The sequence below is a fragment of the Hirundo rustica genome, chromosome 8 (genome assembly GCF_015227805.2).
Source record: "Hirundo rustica isolate bHirRus1 chromosome 8, bHirRus1.pri.v3, whole genome shotgun sequence".
Taxonomy (NCBI): Eukaryota; Metazoa; Chordata; class Aves; order Passeriformes; family Hirundinidae; genus Hirundo; species Hirundo rustica.
Window position 1 is genome coordinate 23,602,205 of NC_053457.1, and position 16,343 is coordinate 23,618,547.

Here is a 16,343-nt window from a genome sequence, read left to right on the forward strand (position 1 = left end):
GCTCTAGCCATGGTGGGAGAGCATTTCTCAACTTTCTCAGAGGCCTAAGAGAGAAAGCTGTATGTTCTGTGTTAGACTGCACAGACTGCTTGTTCATTCTTCTGGTCCAGGTTTGACTGGTGGCCTGTCTTATTTAGCTCTTTCTGCTTGAAGATGAGTTTCAATGTCTCTTTGTCTTGTCTGGAGCTCGCTGCAGATGTCTCCTCTGTCTTAAAGACAAAAAAAGCACAGGAGGAAAGCAAGGACTTTCCCCAGCAATTGTCTGGGAGCTTTTGCAGTGCCCATCAATCTCCCTGCCTCTCCAACTTGAATGGATTATCTGAGGTTTGAACTGGCTGTTCTGTAGCTGTCTCCAGTCCAAGCAGACTCCTTCAAGGAATTTCATGCAATAATTCATCATGTTATGCATCAGGCATCAATGTTTAGGATTATTACAGAGCTATCACAACCTTAATTTTGTTTTCACCACTCATCCTCTGGAGTTCTCCACCTCAGTCCACATTTCATGGTCAGGCTTGTTGCCAATGATTTGAAGAAGATGTTTGCAGTATTTGTTGATATCTCACCAGAAATTGTAGTGAGAGTATCCCTTATGCATTTCATTGTGCATATTGCAAAACCGAACAGCATCTCAGCACTGTGTAAGCAGAGGTCACTTCAGCAGGCCATGGTAACTTCATCCATCTCACTTACTGGAGAAAGGACAGACGGGAAATACCCGGTTCAGATTCGATTACATTGGTCACAATCCAGTCCTTGGTTCTTATGTCTTACAAGAAGTTCAAAAGTTGTTTGGATAAAAAAGAAAAATTTAAGACCATCTCTTTCAAAAATAAGCCAGGATAATGGCTTTAAGCCATGTGGCTCTGCTATAACCATGTAACGTTTTTCTTGAGGGAAGATTTTTGGATAAGCTGCCAAGGAAAAAATAGGAGGAGTTGAAATTGCCCATCATTTGAGTTAGAGCCTGGGTCTCTTACCTTGATTATGGACAGAAAGATTTAAGGCATCTTACTGTTGTGTGATGCTGGTCTTGTTTTCAGGTACCAGTAGTTCAGTGTGAAGCCTGCAGTGTTACAGCTCTTTCAAAGGCAAACACAGAGATGTTTCCCTGTCCCAGGGCCAACACTTGTACTTGTGATTTTTGCCTCCCTGAAGAGAACAGTGATGGAGCTCCTTATGAGAAAACACCTTAGATACAGTGCTTTAAAAATAACATTCTCTGAGCTTTTCAGAAAAAGTGGTTTCTATTCTTCTTATCTCTTACAAGAGGTAGGACCTACTGAGAGCTTCTAGGTGACTTTTTTCCTATTAATTTTCCATTGCTTTGGTATGCATCTTTCCTTTAACTGCAAGTACAGATAAGGTCTGTCTCAAACTATATTCCTTAGGCAGGGATTGTTTTTAGTCTGTAGCCACTCCCTTCAGTGGTTTCTATTCCTGCTTTTGGAAGAGAAACTGCAGTCCTTGATGTAGTCCAAATCTTGGGTAAAGTACTGCTAGGGTAAGAGGCTTCTGCTTTCAAAGAAGCAAAAGGGCATGGGTCATCTTTGTTCTTCTCCATGTGCCTGGGAACAAGTATCTCAAACTTTCTGGTTTACACTGCTCACAGAATACACTCGAGATACCTCAGATAGGTAAATTACTGTCACTGCAGTATTGCTGTTGAGTCTGGGATAGTCCTGTGATGGAGGCATGTTCCTGGGAAGCTGAGGATCTAGATGTACTCATGTCTAAAAGACTAGGTGTCTTGGGAAAATCTAGAAACCTGTAAATTACCAGTATTGTGCATTTCCAAGCCTCAGACTCAGCCACTCTGAGACTTATGCAGTCTGTAGCATGTATTTGGACTCGTAAAGGGCTCCAGATCTTAGTGGCTTCTAGTGCATCACTTTAATTATCTTTGCATGTATAACTCAAAATCTGAACAAGCATCTGGAAGTATGTGCAGCTTCAGTGTCAGCTTCACCTACACCTCTTTGTGCGCCTGCAGTATTCTTAGGATCTGCAGTATTCTTAGGATCTGCAGTATTCTTAGGATCAGCTGCAGTATTCTTAGGATCTTCCCCCTCAAAGGCCCTAGAACCTGAGCCGTGTCTCATCTCTGAGGGCCTCACATGAATTGCCTCAACACTTGGGTTTCCTGCACTCTGTGGAGCTCAGAGCTGTCTCACAGCATTCTGCTGCTTATAGGCACTGCCACCCTCGACGTGGTGTCACCAGAGAGGAGCAGCCCCCTACCATCTGAGCAGAGACCTCTTCTCCCTGGAACTGATATATACCATTCCCCAGCTTACCCACAGCTGTCCACTTATCTAGTTTCCTAAACATTTTGCGGCATCAGCTCAGGGGGTGGATCGTTAATTCTTGGGTTGTTTGTGTCTCTTTCATGTTGTCTTTCACAAATGGAGATTCCTCACCACAGAGCCTGTTTTAAGACACAGATGAACCAAGTGGCAAGTTTTTAGCTGAATAAAAGACAGGAGTCCAGGATCACTAGCAGGCAAATACCCATACTTGAATTTCTAAAGCTATTCTGTACTTTATCGTGGCTTCAGTGCCTGTAAAGTGGTCAGAGAGTCCCACCTCCAGGCTATACCTTGTCAGCTTTTGCTGAAGTTTGGACAGGACAGAAGAAACTGCGTATAGCAGGCGTGGGGAATACTTCAGCCAAAGGCATGCAGATTTTGCCACAGCTGTGCAAAGTCACTGAAGCCAATGGTACAGCAAAAGAAATAAGTTATTGTCTATTTGCTCTGTGTACGTGCTGGGAATTTTCTAAGAAATGTATATTTAAGAAACAGCTATTACAGCTACACTTGTAAAACAACACCTTTTGATGTTTAGTAGTACTGAGCAGGACTTCTCACCACCTGAAGCGTAACACGCAGAGCTGCTCTGCAATCAGATGTTTGCAAGCAGAGGCTTTGCCCTGACCAAGGTGACAGAGACGTGACAGAAGCTGGGGTGCCTGGCTGTGCGGGACGGGGGCCCATGGCCGCACAAGTCCTGATTGTCTGTGGTTTGGGCTTTGCAGAGGGGTCTGCCTGCACCTTGTGCTCCGCGTGGCCACCCCGGCTGACTCCGGCCAGCATGGTTCATGTTGGACCCCGTTCTAACAGAAATCGCTTCCTTCCTTTCTCCTCCCGCCCTCCCTTCCCCAGCTGATAACAAGACGAAAAAGAAAGTAGCTCATCGGGACAGGAAGCAGGACTTCTCTGCCTTCAAGCAGACAGACAGCGAGATGAAGGTTAAAATATCACCGCAGCTCCTCCTGGCAATGCACCGGTTCCTGGCAACAGGCAAGTGCGGGTTATCTCTTTCTGTGATCGTGCCAGAGCCTCGGAGGCAGTTTGTCAGCAAAGGCCGGTGAGGTGGGTGGGACAGTACAGGCGGGAAGGGAGGCTGGATTGTGGGGTGACAAATAATGCCACTGTTGTGTTTTTCTTTTTAAATTCTCTCCTCTCCTGTGTTCAGTGTCGGCATGAACCCTCTGAGACATATACCAGGGGTGGACCAGTAACTTTAAATTGGTCTGAAAGGTAAGGATGAATGCCAAGTGCCGCACTGCATGTCTAGAGTCCGTCAGATTAACGACTAGCAAGTACACCCCATTAGGAAGAGCACAGGGAACAAACCAAAGAGGACTCGATACCACTGGCCAGCTGGCTGTAATTGCACTCTGGCGCCTTCTCCAGAAAGAAATGCTGGACTTTTTGCAGGAAGGTCTAAAACCTGTTCCGTGAGACTTTATGACTCCAAGTGAAAAACTCTCCTGACGCATTTAATGCAGACTGCACAGGTGGTTGAACAGTACTCTTTAAAATGGATTTCTGTCTGGCTTGTGTGACCTCCGTTGATGACTTCAGAGGTTTCAGAGGACAGCTGTCTCCATCCCAGAACACCTTGATGTTTTAGCCCTTGGGTGGGCAGTCTGGCAGAGAGACCAGGGCCTTGAATGGTTTCTTGCAGCTGGTATTGCCTTTCGTCATAAACTTGGTCCTTTCACCTCAGAGATGAGGCCTTTAAACGGGAAAGCTTGTGGAAAAATGCCTTCCTATTGCTTGTGCTGTCTCTCTTTGACATATAAAGACTTGCCACGTGCAGGCCTTTCAGATGGTCCATCTTTTGCTGCTGTGTTCAACATCTATTCATGGGTGGAAAATTATAAAGTTGCTTTGTCTGAAGTTTGCCAGCTCCACTTGGAAGTTAGTACTTCCCCTCCTCTAAGATGCAGTAACTGCCTACCTAGATGCTCCTAGTCTGTCTTCATGCTTTATTTTGCCTCTGTGACTTGAAAGAAATATGTACATGATTGGTTCTCACATCTCAGCTGAGGGGCAGTAATTCCTTAGAAGGCTCGGACTCCTGCGGCTCATGAGCAAATGAGCGTGTCCTTGGTGAAAGGAAGCAGTTCAACGGGAAGATGTGGATTTAACAGCAAGCAAGGCATTGTTCATGTAGTGTACAAGACTTGATGGAGTTCCATAAACACCTGCTCAACAGACATAGTCTTACAGTGCTGCTTCTCTACTTGTTTTGTGGATGAAAGGATTGTGTAGCTTAAATAAAGGTCTGTTGATGAAGCCACTGCTAAAAAAGATGAAAGCTACAGTTCTGATTTCTCTGTTCTAAATCGAGAGTAGTATCTTTAGCAGATGATGGGTTGTTAATGGTCCTGTTCTGAAATGAGGTGTTGGGAATGCTTATCAATTTGCATGTGTAATTCTCGTCGTCCCTGGCTTACCTCTCCCACACAAGGATGAGCTTCTCTGCTTCAAACAGCTCCCGTTGGAACCACTGAAGATCAGGTGGATAGGGATTGTGTTCTGTGTGTCAGGCATTAATCCCACATGGTTTGAACTGACCTGTACTTTCTCTCACTTTGAGTCACTCTTCCCGTATGAACCATGGCAGCCCCAGTTGTGTCTGATTTGTGTAGAGCATCTCTCTACTAGAGCAACTTTCTAGGCCCCAAGCAGTAATAGATTTTTTAAAAAAATTTTAAAAAAATTTTACTAAAGTGCAATAAATGCAACAACTTTAATGGCTTTTAGGGAAGGAGAAAACAAATTCAAAGGTTCTCTTACAGGTGCCCCACCTGTAAAGCTCTTCCATTTATACAACTCTGACTCAGAACTCTCAAGAGGGCAAGACCATCTTTTTCTTTTTTTTTTTTTTTTCTTTCAGATGAAGACATGAGTTTTGGTTGTTTTGAAAAATGCTTCAGTAATGGAAGTTGGGGTGTTACTGTGTTTTTTCCCCCTCCCTTTTCAAATCTAATAGTCTCAAAAGACAGGAAACCTGCAATTCCGTAATGGATCTCTCTGCATCTGTGTGTCCTTTATAGGCAAATGCTTATTAACGAGTATTGCTGATTTCTTGCCGGGCATATGAGGTGTAATGCCAAGTTGTATCTTGTGTTATAGAAGTAGAAGCATTTGGTCCATCCCAGATGTCAGAGAAGATCCTTCTCAGGCTGCTAAAACATCCCAACGTCATCCAGGAGCTGAAATACGATGAGAAGAACAAGAAAGCCCCAGAACACTACCTCTACCAGCGAAACAAGCCCGTCGACTACTTTGTTCTCATTTTACAGGTCAGACATGTGATTGTGTAGATATGTGCAAAACCTTTTGTCTCCTGATATATCCCCCTCTACACCTGTTCCAGTTGTTGAAGTTTGTCTTGTTTCAAATATGGGAGAGGAACTGTGGTTCCTGGGAACTGCTCCTGCCTCCTTTATGACCTTGCCAACCTTGAAGAGCTCACTCAGCTGCTTTCACCCTCAGTTATGAAGGATAGAAAGCACTTCCCACTTTCAGTCATCTGCCAAGTTACTTATGCTTTCACTATCCCAAGGATAAACAGTGTAAAGGAATCCCCATTGGCATTGCTTGGAAAATAGGAGTGCAAAAAACACCACATCATAGGAGTTTGGCCAGCATATTTAATTTGCTGTGTTTTTTCCTTTTCCAAGAGGAGGCATGGGGAGTTTCATGGTTTAGAGACATGACATTTTTCCCTGCAGTTTTGAAGTCTGTACCTGAGGCGTAGTGAGAAGCACAAATTTCAGTGGGGGCTTTGTGCCATCTACTGAACTGATGTCACCTCCTGCTACAGGCCAGCAGCATGCAGACCCTGGGAATCCTGCCATCCAAGCCTTTCTCCTGCCCTGAGATCCCTGCACTTGCATGGCTTTTAGATTGGAGTCCTGGGTTGTGTGGGAGCACTGTTTTCTGTGTGTTCTGTACAGGATTGCTTCCAGTGCTGGCATCTCCCAGGTTTTGTTATCAGTCAGGAATGGTTGAGTGGCTTAGGTAAGGCTTTACACAGAAATTCAGTTTCTATCTAGCACCATTTAAACAGGAATAGTCCTTTCAGAGAGATTTTGCTGGAAATGTTCTTCTCTGTCCAGCACAACTGAAAACCAGTTTTGGTTGTAAAAGCACAGGCATTGTAGCTGAAATTTTAACACAGGGTTTGAAATCTTAAAGTGGCCTTTAAAATAGAAAAAGGGGAGGGCACGAGTTTAAACACTCTGTGATAAACAGCTGTGAGAGCACTAGGATATTGTATTGTGGATTCAGCATAATTCTGTTGTTAAAAAAAATCTTTTTTTTTCCCCACGAGTTTGAGGAACCACTGGTAGCTCTTTAACTGCTCTTTCTTACATGCTGAATTGTTACAATCTGAAATATTCCAAAGGCAAGATAATCCTCCTGATGTAATGCTGCAAAGATGTAAATGGAGGACATGGGGATACAAAAGAACAATCAGTTCTTTCTGAGCTGTTTCACAATCAATAAATATTTAGCAAACACAACATGCCAGGTCTATAATGGCGTTTGGAAAAGTGAGTGTTGCAGTAAATACGTACTACAGAAATGGGAACAAGGTTGGTTCTGCCAAGATCAAGAGGAGCTAAATACTTGCTTTTGTTATTTAAATGACTTGGACTTACTCTCTCACACTGAGGGAGCAAGAATGCCTTCACAGTAAATGCATGCCAGTTAACAATTAAATGTATATTCTTCTTGTGTGTAACCAGTCTTTGTCTGGGTGACAAAACTGTACCTTTTGGAAGGCTTATAATGAAGAAATAAGCTAGTTTTGTGTCACAGAGCGAAATTGGGTTTAAAACGGATTTATATGAAGCTGTTGCTTGTGATAGCAGGAAGGTGCAATTGTGAGCTGGGCACTCTCTTCCTGCTAGGCAGATTTTGTGTTTTTTCTCATGTGGGACGGTTAGATAAACTGACTTGGTATCCGGGCTCATGCAGGTTGAGTTCATTATCACCTTTTCCTGCCCTTGTCCAGTACTGTAAATTTAAAGTCATGATTATTTATTTTAAATGGGGCTTAATGAAATAAACACTTAGAAATAAATTCTACCTTTTGGCCTCATTTTCACCCAGTTGTGTTCAGATGAAGTTCAGTCTTAGTACACCTGGGATGGACAGTCTGTCTCCCCTTCCCATCCTAGCCAGAGGAAAAGCACTGCAGGTATATTATGTTGTTTGCCTGAAATTCAAAATTTTGTGTAGTTCAGCCTGAAAGCTGGATGAGATTCTTTCATCTGCAGTGGTGTGCTGTGAGGATGGATGGGCATGAAAAACAGGCCCTACTAAAAAGAGAATTATTTTTGGCTACTTGTACACCGGAGTGACTGGGGTGTTTTACAGCTCCAGTTGATGTAGTGGGTTCTGTTCTGGAGTCCTGTGTAGGACATAATATTATACATTTGGTTGAGCCCACATCAGAAACAGGTGTACTCGCGTGCTAGTGTAGTTTTGTACAGCTTGGGAAGCACTGAGGCTCTTTTGTAGGCACAACTCTGAAAAAGAGCAGGATTAAGGGTGCTGGGTCTGTAAATCTGATAGAAATCATGAAGACCAAAGTAGCCCCAAGGCTGCTCCTTCAGGAATAAGGGCTTTATTTCTCATCAGTGTAGGCAGCCAGCCTCCTCACACATTATCTCCCATCTCCCATTCTGTGTTTGTCTTAGAGGGAATTCTGTCTGAACGTGAGCTTTGCCCCAAAAGGTCTAGGTGCTTCAAGATCCCAGATGATTGCGCTACATTTAACCTTGTTGTGCTACTGGAGGACTATTTTTTCACTTTGCAGAAAAGGAAAACAGCCTGGCAACACTTGGAGCAGGGCAGTAGTACCAGCCCAAAGCTGTGTGGTGATCCTGATCGTGCTCCTCTGCAGAGGCTTTATGCTGGCCACAAGGCATCAAGGACCAGGGTAGCTCAGTAGGTCAGGGCACAAATGCCTGTTTCCCTTCAGGGTCTCTCCTGTTCAGGCACTGTTACAAACTGCAGGGACCATGACACTGCTTAGGGATGTCAGGCAAAACTATCTTTTAGGCCTCAAGTCTGATCTTGTGCCTTGAGACCTATGGTCCCTTTTAATTGCTCTCTCTCCTTTTCCTTAACAGGGGAAAGTGGAAGTGGAGGCTGGGAAAGAGGGGATGAAGTTTGAAGCTGGTGCTTTTTCCTACTATGGGGTGATGGCCCTCACAGCATCACCAGGTATGTCCTCTTCTCTTGTGCTTCTGGAACAGTCTGAGCTCTCCTGCACGGTGCTGCCTGGCTGTGTCTGGGGCCATGGGATTGGCACCGCCTGCCACAGTGTCCCTGAGGGGACTCGCTGGTGGCGACGCTGGCGCTGACTCCAGAGCCCAGCAGCTGGCAGTGGTTTGCCAGCTCCCAGAGGATGTGAGTGTTGACTTTAGCCAGGGTTGTGGTCGGTGCTGGGGTGGAAAGCTTTGTAGTTTGGCTCGTGGCAGGGTAACAGGGAGTGAATTAACGGGAATAAATAATTAGTGGCAGAGGGACATCTAGTGGTGAACCGCCCGGTTAGGTTGGGGATGGTTCTCTTTACCGGTCTTGTGCCCAACGCTGTCTGGAGAGAAAGGATGGAGCAGTGCCAGAAAAACAATTGCTCCTGTCAGCTTGTGTGGAAATGTAAATGTACCTGAGAAATCAGCGAGGGGGAAGAGGTGGTGTGTGAGGGTGGGTGTGAGCCACCTACCAGCACACAAGTGGTAGCCGCATGAGCCACCACCTCACCGGCACAGATCAGGGAATTCTCACACAATCCACCAAGAGCTGGCTCCAGTGCTACATTTCAGCATTTGGTGATGTATTTTATTGCCAGCAGAGTCACCACTTAGGTCTTGACCTCAGCTGGAAATGTACAGCCCTGCTGGGTGAGCCGAGGCACTGGAGCTGGTGTTGGTCTTCTGCTGACACAAAGCCACTTGTCCAGCTCCAGGGAGATGTTTCTCATGCTGAAATTGTGTCCTGTCACAGCAGGGTTTACATTCCACTTGAGAGACAGCTTGTTTTAGTTGTACACTCAGGAGTGCTCCCTTTACCTGCGTGTATGTACACTATCAAATGGTGGTGGAACAGAAATGGTTTTGTGAGTTATGAGTGTAACCCTGTTACACTCTACAATCAGCAGCAGTTCTCTGGACCTCTGTGAGCTCACTTTTACAGGCAAGACTAATTCCTTAATTACATGCACTTTAACTTGGTCAGTAGCTTATACTTTTTGAGATTTGAGGGATTTTTAAAGCATGCAGAGCACTGGTTGGATTTTATCTCAGTAATAGCAGCCATGTTCATGAGGAATTGTGACATGTACAACTGCATCATCCCCTCAGCTTTTGCAATATGGGCCAGACATGGAACCAATGTACTTAGGCATGGTCACTTTTACCAGGCTTACACTTGGAAAACACCTGTGGCATCTCTGTTTTGCCAGCATTGTTCAGTTTGAATGTTTTCATGTGTTGTTGGGTGGTTTGTTTTCTTTTAGCGTTCCTAACCCTCCCCACCACCATGCCAGTTGCCCCAAGTCCTATCAGGTCAAATGGTCTGAAATCCATCTTTAATTTCACTGTGTCACACTTAAGAATATGCACTATTGTAATCTCAGCCAATCTTGAATTTACCTTCAACTGGTTGGCTTTGTTCTTATTTTTTTACCTGTAGCAAATCCGTCATTTTGTTGGCTTTGCCTCCAGGTTCAGGGAATTTGTTTTATGATGTCTTGTGGCATCCTGAGATTTCTTTTGGGATGAGCTCATAAAAATAAGTTCCTGTTGCTCTGTGTAGACAGGAAAGCTCAGGGAAAGTATAAGTTATTGTGGAGTGAAAGAAAACTCCTCTTCTGTATGTCCTAAATAAACTCCACATGCTTGCTCTTCCCACCTGGAAGATGAAGCTGCTAACAGGGGAGCAAAAAACTAAAACCAAACAACAAAAAACTGAAATAACCCCACAAACAAAGCCACAGAAAAGAAATAAACAGCAACAAAAAACAAACAACAAAACAAGAAGAGAGTAAAGCTTTTTTCTTTAACTACAGCTGGGGAGGGATTTGCAGTGGTGGTGAGCAGTACCATACCCATCCCAACAGGGATGAGCTTGGAGAATCACAGCCTTGCTTGATATTTTACTGGAAACTTGAAGAACTATGAATTATCTTTTGGTTTTATGTTATTTTACTCCCATAAGGAAAAGCAACACCCCTGAATGTTTTCTGGCTTGTTTTAATTCTTGCCTTCCAGACTGGAGCGGGCACCACTGCTCCTTTTGAACTGTTTCAAAATGTGATTGTACCTTGATGGACTGTTTGGTGCTGGATAATCATTTAAAATAGCAAGTGAAAATTATTCACTTCACTCCAATTCCTTGGTCTTGTTTTTTGGTTTATTCCTAAACTTGATTGTGGGGTGTTTTTTTGTTTTGCTTTTGTTTTAACCCTTTGCTTTTTCACAGTTGATTTGCACTTCTGGTTTTAGTTTGTCAGTTTGTCAGCTGGCTCCTTCCCCCGTTGAGTGTGGATAGCTGCTGCTTTTCTGGTCGTGATCTCATCCTTTTTCTCTCCCTCTTCTAGTTCCCTTGTCCCTGTCTCGTACCTTTGTTGTCAGCAGAACAGAGTTGTTAGCAGCAGGTTCTCCAGGTAAATCTGCATGCTTCTATTTTCACCATTCTTGTGACTGCCCTGATGCCATAAAAAGTCAGCTGCAGTCTGTATTTGTCTGACCCCTTTGCTCGTTAGGGAGAAGTCCAGCACAGAGTTGTGCCTCACAGGTAAGTATCCTGAATTGTGTTTATGGTAACTGGTCAGTCATCAAAATGGGAAGAACTAAAAACATGTCTAAGAAAATATATTTGGTAATGTGTGCTTGTTCTTTTTTCTCATATGGATGCTGATGGAAAATTAGGAGGGGAGATTTTTTAGAAGAATGTATTCTCCCCCAAGCTGAGGCATAAAAAATTCTGAAGAAAAGGCATTTAGCAGAGGAGAATGTCTGCTGCTAAACTGCCATAAAAGGAAAACTTATTTAATGAAAGTATTTTATATTCTCATATGGGTAAATTCTATGGTTTGTATACAGTCTAGCCATTTCAATTCCTGGAAAGCTTTGAGCTTTCTCTCAGTGAGGTTAATGCCAGGGACCAGCACAGTGATCTGCTGAGTGGATGGATTTGCAGTGGAATGTCCAAGACGGTTGTGGGAGGATTTTCTGGTTCCTGTATTGCTTAAGACCTTTCCTTGCTGTATCCCCAAGTTGACTGGCACAGAAATTCCTTTGGAGGGCAGAGACCAAGAAGGGAACAAACTGGGCCAAAAAGAGCTCTGGGATGTGGTTGAGATACTGTAAATTGGGAAGCCTCAAGAACTGAGATTTGCAGACACTGCATGCATGGAGTGGTTGGGAAAAACAGAAACCCATCAAGAAAGTCTGTAGGAAGAGCAGAATTCGAAAATAGATTGGACCACAGTGAGCATATGTTTTCCTTTTGAAGTTTTTTCTAGTTTTTTTCAGTCTTTCCCCAGAACTAAAAGCAAACAAGATAATGATATGCATATTTAAGTGAAACATCTCTTAAACATTAATACATATCATGCATTTTATACACTTTCACCATCTGCTTCCTGTATTTCACTCTCTTTCTTTAACTTCAGAAAATTTACTTCATCATTGACCCCTAAATTATCTTCATGTACATTCTGAACAAACTATAGATTGGCACCCTGCAGGGGAATTTTTTCCTCCCCTGTTAAAGTTTCCTGCTGCTAAACACCAGAGAAGAGGGAGAAATTTAATTTTTCTTTAATTGAAGTACCTGATGGCTCTCCTTTAAGCTTGGCAACTTTCATTATCTTTCTTGGCTTCGTTCTTTTGTTTTGCCAGATCTTCTTTTTTTAGTTTTATTTTTCCTTTTCCATTCTACAAATAAATATACATTTTGAACAGGTTGTTTCCAGTATAAATGTCAAGCATACTTTCATAGCTTTCCCCCCAGTTAAATTTAAAAAAAAAAAAAAAAAGGGAAATTAAATAGTGGGAAGAATCTCCTTTGTAAGGAACTGATAGTGTAAGCCTGGTCACTGTGGCAATGTGGTACCAGTTTTGATGAAACTCAAGCCTTTTGTGGGGTTCTTATGAAAATAATCCTCTTGTTTAAACACAAATTTATAATACAATTGTGCTGATGTCTGTCTTGTGGTTTGTGCTCTTTATACCCTCTATAGAAAGATGAGGAGTGTGGGAAAACTTGGGTAGAGAAGCTCTAACATGGACCTGCCTGGTGTTTGTCATCTGTTCTTTCTGTACCCTTTCCTCTTCATTGTCTTCTCTCCTCCTTCCCTAATCTGAATGCAATCCAGAAATCATGTTGTTTCCCTCACATTTTTAGAAATCATACCTTTTTGTTCTGTCCTTTTGTCTCACCTTTCCCTTTTTTTTCTTACAACACTTTGCTGTGTTGCTCTATATCCTTTGTTTTTTATTAGTAGTGTACTAATCTAAGTAATGTACCAAGATCCCTGGTGGAAAGAAAAGGCAGATGCAAGTCACACTAGTGTGAAGTTGTTCCAGATGGAAGCCTTTATCCCAAGCAGCGATGCTGTTCTTGTCACACACAGCCATATTTTGTGTGTGCAGGTGGGAAAGACGACAAATTCATCCAGCTTCACCGTTCATTCTTCTCTAGTGGGAATTTCAGCATCAAGCCCTGTGTGCAGATAGAGTTTTGGCTCCTGGCTGCAGTTATTGGAGCATGCTGTGGCTTTCAGGTTGGCAAGTTGGCACAGAGGAAAACCTTGCAAGGCTCTGAATGCTTCCCCCTAAGCCTGCACTTGGTGTTGCCATAGGGACCTGCACTAATTCCATAGTCCAGAAATGTTGGGGAAATTATCTAGTTGTCAGAACCTGTATGTTTGTGTTCCCCTTTATAAAATTGCAAGAAAGACATCACAGAAGGATTTTAAATGGAGAATAAGAATCATGGCTATTCTGCATTCTAAAGTGTTAGGTTTAGGAAAGGCTGGATTCAGAGATGTGGAACAGGCTGTGTCATTTGGACAAGGAGATATTATATTTTTAGTAATTAAATGGCTGAGGTAGGGTTAAATTGTAGGGAGGTGGTTTTTTTTGTGTGTGTGTGTGTTTTTTTGGGTTTTTTTTGTTTTTGTTTTTGTTTTTTTTTAATAAATAAAATTATATTCATGAAAAGTCTTCAAAAAAGAATTTGAAAAGCTTGTAAGGATATTTTTGTTGTTTTGCTCAAAGAGACTTTGTATCTTAAGATTATAAGAAAATGATCTTTCAGCTTGAGAATGGGGACCATGTGGTGAGTAAGCACAGTTTACATCAAGTCTGAGTTTGGGTTGGCTGAAGGAGTTTTAAGTGCCTTAAGATCCAAAAATTCTCTGGTCCCAAAGATAGTTCTTTGATTAGTATGTACTGCGTGTGTACTCAGGGAGCAGCCCTTCTGCAGGAGGGCTTGGAATCTCTCTTAGGATGTATTTCTGCCCTCCTATCCCCTGGGTCACTGTGTGGGTGGAAGCCACAGATGCAGAATGTCTGTGGTGTCCCAAAAGCACGTTTGCTTTGGGTAGACTGTGTCCAGTCACACTCACAGAGGACAGCTGCGAGGTCTTCAAGTGAAAGCCTGTAGGACTTAAAGGCCAGTGGTGGAAAATGCTGTCTGTAGTGTTCTCCTTTCCTGGACACAGATTGTTCTCTGTAGCATGGACTATTTTGCCTGTGTCACTGGCTGGTATGTCCTACATGGAGTTTGCTTTCCTTCATTGAGATTTTGCCACCAAGAGCTGAGAGGAAATGTTGAAGTAATTGTTGTGTGCACTGCACTCTGGTCCAATGAGGACTCTGTTACTCCTACTGAAAATGTCTGCTCTAGCTCAGGGAACAAGGCATATGTAGGTACCAAATGAAATAAAAGGTGGGTAAGGTTCAACTGGAACTGACTGTGGAAGAAAGTAACAATGATTAAGAAAAAGAATATGTTAAGCATGATCTATCAAGAGCTCCTGTAAGGGACCCTTGGCAAGTTACCTTTCTGTGGTAGTTTCTGCTCATCAGCTGGAGCACTGTGCTCTCAGGGCATGTCTGTTGCAGCATAAACAACTACGGGTTTGTTTAGGGCATACTCAGTGATGCTGGACTGAAAGTGTACCATTTTTCAGGATAATTTGGTTGTTTAGCCACATACCTACTTATGAATGGATTAAACACTTGCAGTTTATTTGTGCTGCATCACAATTTATTATATCCCTTCAAAACTGGTGACTTTAAAAGTTTTCTACTTGATTTAAGAAATCTCTTGCTCTTGCTCTTAGCTGAAAACAAGTCTCCACCTCGGCCCTGTGGCTTGAATCACTCAGACTCTTTAAACCGGAGCGATCGCATCGACGCAGTGACCCCGACGTTAGGGAGCAGCAACAACCAGCTGAACGCGTCCTTCCTCCAAGTGTATGTTCCAGACTACTCAGTGAAAGCCCTCACAGACATTCAGTTTGTCAAGGTAGGAAAAAAGCTAGAAAGACCCTGCTGGAAAGTCGGGCTTGGCTGGTAGGATGGAGAGCCTGGGGAAGGGAATTCCCTATAAATTCCTCTGTGAGTAAATAACATTATGAGAGCAGCTGTTTAAAAGTTACTTTAAACTACTTTTTTTCCAATATCTGTTGTCCACTGATTTGTCTTTGTTCTTCTAATTTGGATGTGTAAGTAGGTTGGTCACATACTTTTCTGGATTTCAGGTCCTTTGAGGAAATACTATAGAAAATAACCTCTCTGCTTTTAGTCAGACCTGTCCTCGTGAAGCTTTTGGACCCGTCTGAAATGGAGACCCTTCATTATCAAACACTGTCTTTTTCTAAAGGATGAGACATTTGCTGTTGGTTGCAGTTTTTATTCACTTCTGATTTTGGTTTCAGTTTCGGGTTCTTGATCTTACTTTCTGACTTGCCATCCTTCTTCTGGTTGGAGAAGTCTTGGACATTTCTCTTTATCTTAACTTCACATGTATTATGCTCATGTCTCATACTACCAGTGAGTTGCTGCATGAAATACAGCTCTGTCCCCCAGCATGGTGCATCCCACGCTGAAATGTGTGCTAGTCCTGTGGGAGAGGAAATCTAGCTGAGCTGAGGAACAGCTAATGCTGGCAGCAATTCCAGCCCAGCTGGGAGTCCAGGGAAGCTGATGTCCCGTGGACAGAAGTTGACACTGATGCTTTTCTTAAATCAAGAGCATGTTCACAATTTGTATGCAGCTCAAGTGATTTGTGAACTTAACTTCTGTTAGTTAATTGAATGTTGGGAATGTGGAATAGGGCAGACATACTAGAATGCTAAACTGAATATTCTGTAGCCAAATTTTAAAAGGAGAGTAAAGTTTTGCTGTCAAAACTTTGAGATGCAGGCACACTGGTCAATGGTTCAATCCTTCAAAGATTACACCAGTAGATGTTTATCACTAGGCAAGTGGCTCTCAGTACAGATTTCAATGGCTCATCTGCTGTACAAGAGCAGCTGCTCACCCAGTGCTGGTTTATGTGGAGTCCTTACAAATCTCACTGTGTTCATACTGAGGTTGGTGAATGTCCTGGTATCTCTGCAGTCAGACTTGCACACCTCTTGCATCACTCTGCTTTATGCATAGGTCAGAGTACTAAGCATTAGTGTTTCCACTGTGCCACATGGTCATTCGTTCAATTAATACCTTGTAAAATCAGGGTTGTCATCTGCTCATGCATGTTTGGATTTTGCCTTTGGGGTTGTGACCTGGTCCATCTGACTGTCCATTTCCAGTCCTTCTCATGTTGCTACTGAAATTTGTGGTTTTCTAAAAGTCATTTCATCTCTTCTGCCTTCCTGCCTGCCAAGATCACCCACTGCTGTGGGCTCATGGGGCTGCCAATGCACATATATCCTGCTGCCTGTCCTGGCTGAGAAGGTTGGCCTGGAGGAGTTCACAGGGCTGGTTGCTTGTGGCTCCAGGAGGAATTCTG

At 43.2% G+C, this 16,343-nt stretch overlaps 1 protein-coding gene across 1 annotated transcript in view; it reads left to right on the forward strand.

Moving 5' to 3' along the window:
* Positions 1-16,343, forward strand: part of CNNM2 (cyclin and CBS domain divalent metal cation transport mediator 2) — a 117,708-nt gene that overhangs the window by 92,743 nt on the left and 8,622 nt on the right. The window contains exons 3-6 of the mRNA XM_040070820.2: positions 3,165-3,302; positions 5,430-5,599; positions 8,444-8,537; positions 14,671-14,855. Coding sequence (XP_039926754.1) covers positions 3,165-3,302; positions 5,430-5,599; positions 8,444-8,537; positions 14,671-14,855 — 587 coding nt within the window. The remainder of the gene's footprint in view (positions 1-3,164; positions 3,303-5,429; positions 5,600-8,443; positions 8,538-14,670; positions 14,856-16,343) is intronic.